Source organism: Rhinolophus hipposideros, assembly GCF_964194185.1.
Source record: "Rhinolophus hipposideros genome assembly, chromosome: 12".
Lineage (NCBI taxonomy): Eukaryota > Metazoa > Chordata > Mammalia > Chiroptera > Rhinolophidae > Rhinolophus > Rhinolophus hipposideros.
In genome coordinates this window covers 26,205,648-26,220,623 of record NC_138058.1, presented here as the reverse complement: position 1 = coordinate 26,220,623, position 14,976 = coordinate 26,205,648, and the positions used below count along the sequence as shown (strand labels likewise).

The 14,976-nt window shown below is 46.5% G+C and overlaps 1 protein-coding gene across 18 annotated transcripts in view; it reads left to right on the top strand.

Moving 5' to 3' along the window:
• Positions 1-14,976, top strand: part of DYSF (dysferlin) — a gene marked incomplete at its 5' end in the record, with an annotated part of 204,335 nt that overhangs the window by 51,301 nt on the left and 138,058 nt on the right. For all 18 annotated transcript variants that reach the window (XM_081069417.1, XM_081069419.1, XM_081069415.1 and 15 more), the window contains 3 exons: positions 63-178; positions 4,582-4,708; positions 6,926-7,029. In XM_081069417.1, coding sequence (XP_080925543.1) covers positions 63-178; positions 4,582-4,708; positions 6,926-7,029 — 347 coding nt within the window. The remainder of the gene's footprint in view (positions 1-62; positions 179-4,581; positions 4,709-6,925; positions 7,030-14,976) is intronic.

Sequence of the window (14,976 nt, the reverse complement as noted above, 5' to 3'; positions counted from 1 at the left end):
TATCGTTGCAGACTTGGGTCCTACCAAATTCTGTGATCACTGATGGATGTTGTCTCTCTTAGGCCATGCCTATCTCAGGAAGTGGTTGCTCCTCTCAGACCCTGATGATTTCTCTGCTGGGGCCAGAGGCTATCTGAAAACAAGCCTTTGTGTTTTGGGGCCTGGAGATGAAGCTCCTGTGAGTATATTTCCCTGGGTCCTCCTCACAGTACCTCCCCTGATAGTGGAGGACGAAACAAATAGAAAAACAACTTTATTTTTCTGATTTAAAAGAATACACAGTAATTATGAGAAACGTAGGATATGTGGAAAAGTATAAATGAAAACTGAATCACTTATAATTCTTTCACTCAGAGAGACGTGCTATTAATATCCTTTTGCATATATTCCCAGAAGGATATACATGTGTATTTTAAAATAATTTTTAATTGAGGTATAATTGACATATAACATATTAGTTTCAGGTATACAACATAATGATTGGATATTTGTGTACATTGTGAAATGATTGCCACAATAAGTCTAGTTAACATTTGTCACCCTACATAGTTACCAAAAAAATGTTTTTTCTTGTGATGAGAAGTTTTAAGAGCTACTCTCTTAGTAGTAACTTTCAAATATGCAATACAATATTGTGAACTCTAGTTACCACGCTGTACCTTACATCCCCATGACTTACTTATTTTATAATTGGAAGTTTGTACATTTTGACCCTTTACATCTATTTTCCCCACTCTCCCACCCCCTGCCTCTGGCAACCACCAATCTGTTGCGTATATTTTTATCTTGCAAAAGTAAGATCATTCTCTATATAGTGTATTGTAGCCTGAATTTTATCACTTAAGAATATGTCATTATCACTTTTACAGGTCAGGAAGTAAAGTTATAAGTGGAGGTGGTAGAATGAGAAAGATGTTTAGAGTTGGGGAAGTATCAGCATCTTTGTATGTCTGGGGAGAGGAGAAAAGGTTTGGAATAGGTGTTGTGGGAGAGGAAAGGGGTTCACTAGATGTAAACAGGAGGGTTTCTGAGCAGACACAAGAATGGCCACTCTGGGTTGGAGACTGTGGGAGAGCCTCGTTATACTCAGTGGCCTAGAAGCAGAACAGAGGTAGATGGATGGTGGTGTTGTCAGGTGTGGTTAAGGCAGGAGAAGAGGTGGAAACACAGGGCTGAGGTGGCCAGGACATCCGGATATGGCTGATGGCTCTGGGCACGGAGGATGCAGGAGGACAGAGCCTAGAGCTGACGAAGAGGACGAAAAATTAGGGACTGCACATTTATTGAGCGCCTGCAGTGTGCCAGGCTCTGTGTGAGTCGGAGTTGGAGGGGGCAGAGAGGGCTATGCCTCCAGCAGCTAAAGGGGAGTGGGGATTAAGGTGCTGTTGGTGAATGACTTGTTCACATGCATGGGGATTATCTTACGGGAGAATTGGCAATCAGTCAGGCAAATGGTGAGGCAGGCACTGAAATCATCCAGGCAAGGTGAGCACGTGTCCTGGGCTTGGTGGGTGACAGCAGTGAGAACTGGGGGAGAGAGCAGTCCATGGAGGTGGTGTGAACTTCCAGAAAGGAGAGATGGTGGGGTGGTGGTGGGGGCAGCTGCATGGTGTGGCCAGATGTGGGAGAGGCAGGGGAGGGAAAGTGGGATCTCTCGGGGATGGGTGGTGGGCCGTGGAGTTGCCCATGGAAAGGTGCAGGTAATCGTGGAGGCCGAGGGCAAGTCCCATGAGGATGTCACAGATGAAGAGCTGGCTGATGACAAGCGCTCAGGAAGCCACTGTGGAAAGGTTGGGGAGGGAGAACCCAGGGTGCTGTGCAGGGGCCGCTGGAGCTCTGGTCCACAAGCCCTGCCCCAGGGCACCTATCCTTGCTCTCTCATCCCACGCACTCCAGCCCTGTCCTTCTGTAGCCTGTCTGTCCACCTTCTTGCTCTTTCTACAAGGCATCTCTGAATCTATTAACCTTTTGTAAAACCATCCTTCCTCCTCTTCTTATTAATTAGAACCTTGTTTTCCCATAATGAAGCCATGCCTCTTCAAACCAGCTCAGAGGGAAGCCCCTATTTTTTGCTCTAACTCTCCTCCAGTCTCTGGGATGGGAGGAGCCGCCACCTTTTGATGTCTCACTGCAGCCTCCCGGCCACAGCAGCCCTTCCCAACTTCAGCACTGTCTCTCTTCCTTCAAAGGCTGCTTCGCTAGTTATTTCCCCCTCTTTTGGTCCTCTGGGCTGTTACCTAGCCCTGGCAGAGCTGGTCCAGGAGGATCCTTGTTTGCAGATTCCCATCTTAGTTCTGAGGTGTGATGTGCCCTTATTGATGAGCCATCAACATCTGATCTTACTTCCTTTAAGATCCTGAGCTTGGAAATCCCTCTTTCAACAGCTGTCTTTCTGCCTCTTTCCCTCCTTCATCCTGCTGAATGACAGTTCTTCCTCACAGAGGTTACAGCCCCCGACCCCTCTTGGTTTCCCAGTCCATCAGCTTCCTCCTGTCACACTCTCCCCGTCCCCCAGCCTGGACGTCATGATTCTAATTCTCACTAGCCCCAAGGTCTCCTGCAGATTTAGCCCCTAGGTCTCCTGCAGATTTTGTGTCCCCCACCACCCTCCTCACACGCTATCTACACCACTCCTTGGTCAGTTTTGGTGGCAGAAGTCACTTGGAAGGGTTGGTTAACATGGGTGTTGCCAACATTCTCTTTTACTTGGATGCAGTTTAATCCTTATTCCATTCCTTCACAGTGTCTGTTTCTCAATTTTCCTCTTTCTCCTGAGCTCCAACCTCATCCTCCCATAGAGAGCCAGGGCTGCACATTGGTGAATGATGTGGGCTTCTGAATCCCGCTTCTTTCTCTGTTCATGCCCCATCTCCATTCGTCTTCAGCCATTCCCCACTCCCCCCGCCTCCTTTGCCCTGTGCTCCTGCCCTCCGCCATCTTGTCCTACCTTCTCTTTCTGGTCTCTTTTCTCACCCCTCTCCTCTGGCGCCAGCCCTCTCATCTCAAGATTTCCCTGTCTTAACACACCCATTTCTCCCTACTCCACTTCTCCAAGCTCCTCTCACCTTCCTTACAGGTATCACCAACTTCTGGAAGGAGTACCTTTTGCTGTAACTTGATCAGCTGTTCACTCCTTCTGCTCTTCAGTATGATTCCCACCACCTCTCCTTCCTGAAACCACTTGCTTAAGGCTCACTCTTTGCCAGCTCCTAGGAGTGCTTCTTTGTCATTCGTCTGCTCTGTTGCTCCACAATGTTTAATTCCAGAGTCATGTCTTATTTGAAACTCTCTCCTTTCTCAGCATTTGTGACTCTCCTGATTTTCTTCCTTTTTTTTTTTTTAAAGGGATTCTTCAGATTCAATGGCTTAATAAATATTCCTCTGCCTCCTCTTTGCTATATCCTTGACCTTCACTGCCGAGGAGCCCATCTCTGTCTACCTGAGACTCCTACATTGCTCTTCTCCAGCCTGGATCATCTGAGCTCAGCTTCAGTTGCCTTGTAATAAAGCCACATTAACATGTTCCTTAGGTCCCTCTAACTTAACATATGAAAACCTACTATTATTATCCGCTGCCCCCTCTTCACACCTGTTCCCCACCCTGTGTGAGGTGACATCTTAGGAAATGGCACCAGCATCTACTTCATCCTCAAAGCCGGAGGCCTGAGTTTCATTCTTCATCCCTCAGTTCCACATCTGTCCGTGCACATGCACACAGTTGGCCAGTCTTGTTGGCATGACAACTTCAGTGCATGCTTCTCCTCTTTCCCATCCCAAGATCAGAGTCTGAGGTCAGGCTCCCATCCTCTCTTACCTGGGCCTCTGTGAATTAAGATACAGGTTCGGCTACTGTAACAAAGATATCCCAAATAGTAGGTGTTAAGGCAGATAGAAGTTTATTTCTCTCCCTCCTAAATGCTTGGGTAGGCGGTCCAGAATTGGCACGGTGCTTCCACAGAGATGAGAGCGAGAAGCCTAGGCTGCTGGTCTGTGCTCCATCTTCATCATGCAGTTTCCATCTCCTGGTTCTGGAGGGTTGCTCCAGTTCCCATCATCATGTCTGTATTCTAGCCAGTGGAATAGGAAAAAAACACCTTGCTTAAAGGTCTGCTTTCCCTACAAGATGGTGAGCTCCACAGGGGCAGGCGCTGTGTTCACAGATGCACCCCTCATCCTTCAGCACCGTGCAGACAATGGATAGTCACTCAGTAAATACTTGCTGAATGAACGATCAGCCATCACTGAAGACAAGGGTGGCCAGCTTAGACCTGTCACTTCTACACTGCTTTTAAATGGGTGGAGTGGGAAGGCGGTTATGTTCTTGAATGCCCACTGTGAGCCACGTGCATGCCCATCGGTGTTGACGTTGATCCTCCCAACAGCCTGTGAGGTCGGTATTATTGTCTCCACTGATGAGGAAGCAATCTGAGGGTGAGGAACCTGCCTGAGAGCACATGCTAGTAAGCGGCTGGGTGAGACCTGCCTTTCTTCAAAACGCACCATTTTAGTGGTGTCGGTGGAGGAAGGGAGAATGTTGTGCTCAAGAACACTTGAAGGAATCATCTTTGGTTTGCATTGCAGCTGGAGAGGAAGGACCCCGCAGGAGACAAGGAAGACATTGAAGGCAACCTGCTCAGGCCCACCGGCGTGGCACTTCGAGGCGCGCACTTCTGCCTGAAGGTCTTCAGGGCCGAGGACTTACCGCAGAGTGAGTCGGGGGCCCTCCCTGGGTAGGAGGGCAGAGCCTGCACTGGGCTGCGTCAGCGCCCTGGAGGGGAGGAGATGGAGGGGCTGGCCCTCAGCTCCCTCCCTGCCTTCCCTTGGCTTTGGCCCCCCAGGGTCTACTAAATCAGTGCCCAGCCCACCTCTCCCTCCACTCTGCCCTCCGGGGAAGCCTCAGTTCCTCTCTAGGTTTCCCAAGGGTTTTTACTGTTCTTAACTGAAAAGCAATCACAATTAATGACAAGTAATATAACTGCTGGGGGAGTTTATGGAGATGCAAGAAATCTTGAGACTAATAGCTGCCCCTATGCTCCATTTCAACATCCTCTAGGCCTGGTCTGGCTGTTTAGTCCCTTGGACCCATTTTCTTCCTTCTCATTGGGGACTAGCACCATCTGGACCCCTCTGTTTTGTGCTCAGCGCTGGATCTTGCTGATTTTCTCTTTCTCCTTGAGGAACACTGGGCTGCATATTGGCAGGCCCTGGGCTAGGGAAGCAGCCGTCGAATGTTGGAAGGGCTCAGTGTCTCCACAGATGGAGAACGGGTGTTTAGTTTGTCTTGGACTGTCCTGGTTTTAGTACTGAAAGTCCCACATCCTGGGAAACTACTCCGTCACCCGCAAACTGGCACAGTGGGTCCCCCTAGCTGTGGCCGTGTCCTCATCCTCTCAGGAAGGCCAGTGTAGCTGCTGCCTGGTGTCTCACAGTGGCTTTCCCTGTATCGGCCCTATCCTGTGTGTTCAGTAAACGCTGGGGAAATGACAGCAGGTCCTCAAATAACGTTGTTTTGTACAATGTCTTTCATGGTAACATTGATGAGATTCTGTACGAACTTAACTCTTGTTTAGGTCAATTAGCCTGTGGTAAAATTGGTTTCGGTCTATGTCGGTTACTTCAAGTTACAGAACCTATTGATGACGTTAAGCAAGGACTTACAGTATACTGGATATCCTAGAGCTGTGTCAACGCAGGCTGCACGTGAGAATCCACCGGGAGCTTTCAAGCACAGCTGCCTGGGCCCCGCGTCCAGGGCTTCAGATTGACTTGGTTTGGGATGGGGCTCAAACACTGGCAGTTTGGGTAGGCTCCCCAGGTGGTTCGGTTGTGTTGTGGGCTGTGAGCCACTGTCTGCGGAGCGTGCAGGGGCGTCATCAAGCCAATCCCTGCTCATAGCACACGCAGCGTGAACCTCTGCTATTTGGGTCCCTGTTTACAAGTTTTGCGTAAAGCAAATTGTTTGAGGGTTTCCGCTTTGACTCATGACATCAATAAATGAAATGGGTTCCTTCTGTACAGGCGTATTGAACCAAAATTGTGGGGCAAGCCTTTAAATGAGTAATGGGTATTAAATGGGCATTAAAACACATGCTTACAAACATTCTGCATTTATTGGTTAAAACTATGCAGAGTGACCCAGATGAGCTTCCAAAGGGGGCCGGGGAAATAGAAATGTTTCCTTTGCTCAGGGTGAAGGTGCTTGATGTCTAATTCTCAGCAATGTTGTTTAAATATAAGTAAAACAAAATAGGTGGGTAAATAGGAATAAGTATTTGTTAATTGCTATTATCTGTGTATTCATGTAGATATTACCTAGTATATAAACTTTAACCATCCCTCTCCTCTCTCTCATTCATATACATATGTACATTTATACAAAACATAGACATACATTCATACATGCATACATATCTATCTGTAATAGATATGTAAATAATATGGCTAATTCAGTAAAATATTGATTTGGAGCAGCATAGATTAAAATTTGTTTTTTCTTAAAAAACACACAAACAGAATTGACTTGTTGGTTAACCTCAGGTAAATCACTGTGCTAATGAATGTAAAGGAAAATGTCAAACAGACATCAATAATGGGATATTATTATAACAACTTCCGTCCTTTTTTGGATTATTTACTGCCCTTATTGATGTAGATTTCTAACCAATCAATTGGTGGAGCTGGTCTGAAAGCCTTTGAGAGCAGGGACAGTGGGCAAGCTGTTGGGGGCTGGGGAAGGAACTAGTGCGGTATCCTCAGGAGCTGCGGTTCAGACACAGTTCTCCCTCCTGGGAGTCTCTGGGCTAAGTGGGTGCCACAGCGTCTCTCTCAGGGAGTCCCAAGAGTGCCTGAGGACAGGTAGGTGGAAAGTCGCGGTTTTGGAGGTGGGACAGCAGGTGGGAAGTGACCAACGTGTCTGTCTTTCTAGTGGACGATGCCGTGTTGGACAACGTGAAGCAGATCTTTGGCTTTGACAGTAACAAGAAGAACTTGGTGGATCCTTTCGTGGAGGTCGGCTTTGCAGGGAAGATGGTAAGGAGCAAGGAAGTGGGGAGGTTCTTGTGGGAGGGCAGAGTGCAGAACAGGGTGAGGTGCACACACGCTGCCCTTGTCACCGCCCCTCAGAGGCGTTTGTGCACAGATGGGGCTAATCATGGGACGAGAGGTGAGACTCTCACACAGGCCTAGCTCTGTGGGCGGCAGTGCACACGCATGTGGGAGGGTCTGCCTGGGGTGTCTGAGATAGACACTTCGGTGTGGATGGACATGGGGAGGACAGATGGACAGTGGATAGATGGAGGAACAGTTGGGGGAAAATTAGTTTAATTGCATGGAAACTAGAAGTGAAGCCATATCGATAGGAAAACTTTAAAAAAATATGTCATTAAAACATAATGATTCTTTTAAAAAAATGTATGGTAGGAGTTGGGCAGAGAAAGTCTGCTCTGGTGGGGGCCCTAGGGATCACACATACATTCCTCTCCTGGCAGCGCACCTTTCTACCCCGCCCAGAAAGGTGTTGTTGCTCCAGCCCCGGTGATTTCTGCTTGAGCCCCTCCCTCCATTCCCCCCATAGACTGGTGTGCCCCAACGTTTGCCCACTTTACAGGCTCTTGCTAGCAGCTTTGGCCACCCCCAGCCTTCAGCTGCCACCTCTCCACAGAGGACTCCCGCAGCTCTGTTTAACTCTGACCCGCCCTTCAACCCCAGACCTCCCATGTCTGTCTCTGCACATCTCTATATGCTGCCCCTTGGACCCTTTAAAAGAGTCATCTTTTGCTTCAATCTGTCTACTTCCAGGAGCTTCTATACTAACTGGGCACCATCATCAAAGACAGAAAATGTGGGCCTGCCTTGATTCTTCAGTCTTTTATTTATTTATGTATTTGTTTGTTTATTTGTTTGTTTGTTTATTTAAGGAGGGCGCAGCTCACAGTGGCCCATGCGGATATAAAACCGGCAACCTTGGTGTTATTAGCACCGCACTAACCAACAGAGCTAACTGGCTGCCCTCAATTCTTCATTCTTCTAAAACCTCCCTACAGCAAACATGCCACCCCTAAGGGCTCTTGACTTCAAACATGTCTTGAGGCCCATTCCTCCTCTCTTCTCCCACAGCCACTGACTTCTCTTCCCAGGACCACACAGCAGCCTGGGGTCTCTTCTCTTGTTCTGGCTCTTCCCATAGAAAGCCATCAGAATAATTAATCTAAACACAGTCTTGTCTGTACAATGAAGTTCAAAACGCATAACCTGGTTGACTAGGTCCTGCCCCAACTTCTCACCTCGTCTAGATGGTCAGTATTAGCCCAGAGTCTTTGTCTGAGTGAGAAAACAGCGCCCCTCCTGGGCAGATGCAGCGCTGCAGCCTGGCTCATAGCATGGAGTTGGGCGGGGCCCTTGAGTGAATACTATTTTATTAACTTACTATTAACTTAAAAAGGGCCTTTAAAGTGAGAGTCAAACAGACTTTTGAGATGAGGAAGCTATTTGGGGATCATTGATTCAGGCAGAAGCCCAAATAATGTACTGATTAGGAGACAAAGGCAGTGGGTATTTATAAGAAAGGGAAAGGAAATAATTATACCAATGGAAGGAAGGCATTTCTATTGGTGCAGTAACATAACAGTGATGTTAATTTTAAATAATGTTTTTAATTTTCTGTCCAGTAGTCATCAGTCTAGTAGTCGTAATAACTGCTTTCTTGTTATCTTTGCAAACAGTTTTTTTGGGCACAAGTTTGCTTAGGTCCAGTCCTGTTTTGCCCTGTTTTAACATTCCAAGGTTTGGGGTATAAGATGTCAATGGCAGTTCCTCTGGCATGGCAGCTTCGGCTCCATTTTAAAGTGGCTCCGTTTCTATTATTGTTTATGGTACAAACCACGCAGCTCACATGATGGCCGTGTGTCCTCCCCCATCTTCCCTGCCGCGTGTTTCCCTACGTGCACTTTGGTGTTTTTCCTGGTGTTTTCCCCCAAAGTGTTGCATCTTTCAGTGTCCAGCTTCCAAAACCCCCACAGGTCTGATGGACTAGTTCAGGGTCCCAGGCACTGTATGCACAGCGCTCTTTTAGCCCGTTTTGCATTCGATCCCAGTATTTGTTAGCATCTGTTTCTCTTGTGGGGAAATAAGAACCGCTCTTATTTACTCCATAAGCTCATAGCAGAGACTGTGGTGGAAGTGTTTGGAAATGTGGACAAATGACATCAGGTGGGCACAGATTCTGCTCCCGCTCGGCTCCTGAGTCCCCTGCGAAGGAGCCTCTGAGCTCTGTGCTGACTTCAGGGAGTTGGCAAGTGGGGACAGTGCCCGCTGAGGTCCCAGGTCCTGCCAACCTTTCTCAGAGTGTCACCTGCTGCAGCACCAGGGTTGGGAGGGGTTGAGTCGGATTACTTGGCTGTTAATAGGAAAATTGGAACAGGGCAGAGGAGAGGGCTGAGAACTGAGCTGGGTGGATGGAGGGTGGGGGCCCTGCAGCTGGCTCCCCCTTTGCTCTGGAGGCAGAGAGAGGGAAGGGGAGAACAACCCGGCAGTGCAGGACAATTGGAGAGGAGTTAAAAAAATTAACAATAACCCCTAAAAGGCGAGGGTGCTGATGGAGGTGGTGAAGGTTCTTCTTCACACAGCACTTTGCAATTGTCCTTTTAGTTAATCTCTTCTTAGATTCATTTTGGAAAGAAGCAGGGTCGGCCTGCCCCTTCCACCACCACAGGGAACTCTGAGGTCCGGGGAGGGAGCCTGGCAGAGGGGTGTGTGTGGGGGTGGGGGAAGGGGCGGGGAGAGCTGATCCCTGAGGCCCAGGTATGATTTCAGGAACTGGGAAAGGCCTTGGATACCCATATGCCCCCCATGTTCAGACTGCCTTCCCCCCTGTTTTATGTTTCTTTTATTTCTTCTTTTATTATTGATGTACATATTTATTAAAGAATTTTTAAAAACCCAGAAAAAAGTAAATACAATTACCCATAAGATACCATACAAAGTTTATGTTTGGTGACTTTCCCGTTTTTTTCTCCTATGTGTAAATAACAGACATTTTTTTCTAGCCCTTTATTTTCAATATTTGAAAACAGAAAAGTGAAAAGAATGGTTCAGTGAATATCCACCCACTGGTATGGCCTCCACTTAGATTAAACAATGCACATTTTGTGGGTTTACGTTTTCTCTCTCTATGTAGCTCCTTTTTTTTTCTCCTGGCTGAATCATGTGAAGCCTCGTTGCCGACTTCACCTTTACAGACTTCGGCATGTATCTCCTGAGAAAAAGAACATTCTTTATAACCATAATAGCATTAGCATATCTAGAAATGAACAATTATTTCCTAATATTGTCAGATACTGGCGCATATAATTTTTCTCTGATTATCCCCCACATTTCTTTTAGAGCTGGTTTAATTTTGTTCTGATCCAAGACCAAAATGGAATTTGTGCTCTGCATTTGGTGGTTATACGTCTTTCGTGTCTTTTGTAGGGGTCTTTCACATCAACCCCACGACACGGAAGTTTTGGAAAGCCCAGAATATTTGTCCATGTTCTGAATTTGTCTGATTGCTTCTGGTGGTGTTTAACTTGTTCCTCTGGCCCCTGTATTTCCTGTAAATGGAAAGTAAGTTCTAGAGAACAGATTACCTACAGATTAGCTATTTTGGCAAGAATTCATCATAGGTGATGTTCCATACATCATATTGCATCACAACCGGAAGCAATGTCAGCTCGTCCCCTCATCGAGGATGATTGTCTGATCACTTGATTAAGGGGGTGTTTCCAGGTCTCTCCCTTGTCAAAGTACACGCTCCCCTTTGTAGTTTGCAGGTCACCTGTGGGCAATAATATCTTGGTGCTGTGTGTATATCCTATATGCCAGCAACCTCTTACCCAGCAGTCCATGCAGCCTTGACCTCCTTGCCTGGAAAAGTCAGTTACTTGAGATTGCAAAGTGGTGATTTTCTCTTTATCATTTCCTCTCCTTTATTAGCTGGCATTTTTGCTGTAAAGAAGAGCTTTCTTCCTCCTCTGCCCTTTTGAGCATTAATATGGACCTCAATACTTTTATGAATTCGGTGTGTTAAAATCAGTCATTATTGTGCTAGATGAATGAACTGTCCTGAAGTTGGCCGTTGGGAACCGATTCAAGCTGGCTCTGCTATCCCCAGTCTAACACAGGGTCTCCATGACAATGTATGTGGGAGAGGTAACTCCGATTTTAAACTCATTCTCACAGGTATAAATGTTGCTGTGGGCCTTACCCAAGTGCACTTTTGGTTTGGTCCAATGCCCTCTTCCTGGCCTCAGGAGGAGCTTTGACAGGGTAAAAGAAGAAAGGGAGGAAGCAGGAAGGCTTGTTGGACAGTCTTATAGGACATTTAATCCAAGGCCTGGGACCAATTTCCCCAATTTGATAGATGTGAAAGTCATGTCTTGAGATGTTTTATCCCACATTCCCAGGGATGGTAAAGTGCTTTGATGATGGTTACAGCTAAGACCAAGCTGCCTTCAAGTTCAATGGCTTTCCTTGGAGCTAAGTCTCAGAGCTCTGGGGCTCCTGGCTGCTCCTGGGTGCTTGCCAGAACTTTGATCTCCCTAGATCTTCTCCTGTTCTGAGATGCCCCTGTCTGGTCCTGGGGCTTTTTTCTAGGAAGGTGCAGATGTCTGGAGGAGGTGATGGAGGTAGGGGACCTGGTCAAGGTAAGGGACTACATAAAGCTGATTGGTGGCTGGGCTGATGCAAGAAGCTGCACCTTCCATTTCCCCTCTAGAAGGAAGGGGTTTATTGTGAAGGAGGAAGTTGAGACCTTCTCTCTTGAAAGCTTTAGCCTGGTAGTCCCCAGGGCTCTGTGACCCCTTCTCTCTCCCCCAGACGCCTCACTGTGACCTCCTCCCACTCTCTCTGCTACCATTACAGTCTGTCTTATTCTGCCTATCTCTTTTTCTCTCAGTTTGCTTGTGTGTCACTTTTTCTAGTTACATCCTAATCTGAAGAGCCCTGGGGTTTTGTCCTCTGTGCCCACCCACCCCAGCCTGGCCCTCTTTGCATTTCCTCTTGTGGACACTTGGTGGCACTATTATCTAAGATGTGACCCATGCTTGATTTGGGCAAGCTGCTGGGGGTTGGGGGAGGAGAGAGAGAGAGAGAGAGAGAGAGAGAGAGAGAGAGAGAGAGAGAGAGAGAGAGAGAGAGAGAGAGGCGGAGAGGGACAGGTATGTACATACACACACACTTCATGAGATATAAGAGAAGGAAAGTGGAGATACTTGGAGGGCAGAGCAGGGGACTTTGAAAAACAATTTTTTGTTTCTAAATGCAAGAATAAAACCTATTCATTGTACCCCAAATTTGAAAATAATCAGAGAAACTGAAAGAAAGAAAAAAATGACCATGTTTCTGTACCCTACACCATCCTGGAGATAACTACTGTTAACATTTGTGTATCTTTCCTGCTAGTATGTTTTCCTCACTCCCCGTGTAGTTCTCACTCCCCGTGTCTGTCCCACCCGCAACCCCCGCCCCTCCCACGGCTGGAAAAAAATTAGATTCAAGTTACAGTTGATTTTCATTATTTGCAGATTATGTATGGATATTTGCAAATTTGCCCACTCGTTAAAATTTATTTGTAACCTCAAAATCGTACTCAGGTGCTTTTGTGATCATTTGCAATCACAGGTGCGGAGCCACAAAAATTTTGGGTTGGCTGCCTGGCATGTTGCCAGCTGAGTTGGAGAATACCGTGATGTTTTGCCTTCTTGTGTCAGGTCTCATCCTGTAAATAAGTGTCCCTTTCTTGGTCCACCTCGTGTTGTGTTCTTTACTGTTGTTTGCTTTTTATTGGTGATTTCACTGTTTAAAATGGCCCCGAAGTGTAGTGCTGAAATGCTTTCTAGTGTGCTGAAGTGCAAGCAGGCTGAGACATGCCTTATGGAGAAAATGCATGTTAGATGAGCTTCATTTCAGGCACAAGTTACAGGGTTGTGGCCATGAATTCAATGTTAACGAATCAATAATATATATTAACTAAGGCATCTTTAAATAGAAACACACACTACACAAGGTTATGTATTGATGAGTTGACAAAAATGTTGTGGCAGAGGCTGGCAGGAACCTAAGCCTGTGTTTCCCCTGGGAGCAATGGTTCAGTATTTGCTAATTCAGTGTTCTTAGTGATTTACAGAATGTGTAACTACCACCAATAAGGAGAATCAACTGTACCTAAAAGCAGTTTGGTAACTGCTTTTATCATCTAATATTTTCTTAGGTTACTCAATAGCCTTTGAAATCAATTTTTTGATGACTGCTGTGGGGACAGAGTCCCAGAGAGCAGTTTCCAGGCTCTCAGCCTCACGTGGAAAGGTGCTGGCTTGGGTAGTAGATGGCCATCAGCTGTAATCAGATGGCCATCCGCTATGGCTGGGTGGCCATCAGTTGTTACCGGTTAGCCATTAGCCACTAATCTAACTGCTGTGGGTACGTTGGGGGGGTTGGTTGGCAGGCAGAGAAGTGGATGGCGGATTGCAGATTGTGTGGATCCTACTTCCTGTGTCTCGCCGGGCCACCAGTGAGACTGGGGCAGGAAAACACCTTGTTGGGGTACTGGAAGATGTTTGCTTTTGTGTCTCAACCAGCCACCAGCGAGAATATAGTGGTATGACTCCTCTATCCATGGCTCCGTGGGTGTTCCTTTTTGACCTCACCATGTCCTGCGTTCTTGTGCGGGGAGCGGGAGCTGAGTCCCTGCATGACAACTGCATACTGTTCCATTAGATGAATATAATGTGAAATTTAACCTATTTTTGGATAATTCTTTTTGTTCTTTCAGTTTTTCTATTTTATGAACAGCTCTGTGACAAAGCAATGTATAGGAATCTTTGTCAACACTCTGATTGCTTTTCCATTGGGAAGTTTCTAGAACTGGGTCAGAGGGCATGCTTATTTTTAAGTATTGGATAAAGGTGGCCAAATAGCCCTCCAGAAAGGTTGTACTAATTACACTCTATCAGGAAGTGAAGGAGGGTTTAAAAAACAGACTTAGAGACAGAGGAGGAGAGGAAGCTTGGTGCTGCCTTGGCTGAGTGTGGGGAGTAACAGGGTGTGGGAAGGCTGTTGGGGACTTCTAGTACCAGAGACAGTGCTGGCCTCGCGGGTGGCCATGGGTCCAGCTGCTATTCAGGTTCCCAGCCCCACATCCCAGTGGCTCTCTCAGAGGGAGCCCTCGACAGCAGTCAGGTCAAGTGCTTCGCTTCTTGTGGAGAAGGCCTACAACTCCCTGCATCGCTCGTGCGAGCGTGGGGCAGCCTGTGCCTTCTTGTTCCAGGGAGCTGAGGCACGACTTGGCAGCATCTCTCAGCTGTGTCTGGTTAGGGTCCTTTCTTTTCCTTTTAAAATTTTGTTCATCAAATTTTTGAATTAGGTAATGTATTCTATCAATCAATCTATCTATCTACCTATCATCTATCTATCTATCATCTATCTATCTATCTATCTATCTATCTCTATCTATCTATCTATCTATCTATCTATCTATCTATCTATCTATCTATCTATCTCTGTCTGTCTGTCTGTCTGTCTATCTAGCTATCGAGCTATCACCTATACATTTCTGTCTGTCATCTGTCATGCAAACTCTCCCTCTTGCTCCATACTCATGCAACAGGTCATCATCTCCTGTCCTCCCTTGCAACTGAAACCTCTGCAGTTAGTTTCCTTTGCATCATTCTGGTTTCATTATGCATATACACAAGCAGATCCGACTATAAATTCTTAGCTTTTACCCTTTTAACAAATGGTTGCACATTGCGCTCACTCTTCTGCACCTTGTTTTTAATTTTTCCTCCAGTTTTATTGACATATAATTGACATACAGAACTGTACAAATTTAAATCCTACAGCATGACTTCTTCACTTACATATATTGTGAAATGATCACCATAATAAGTTTCGTTAACATCGATCATCTCTGTAGATACTCCCCAAAGAAGAAAAACATAT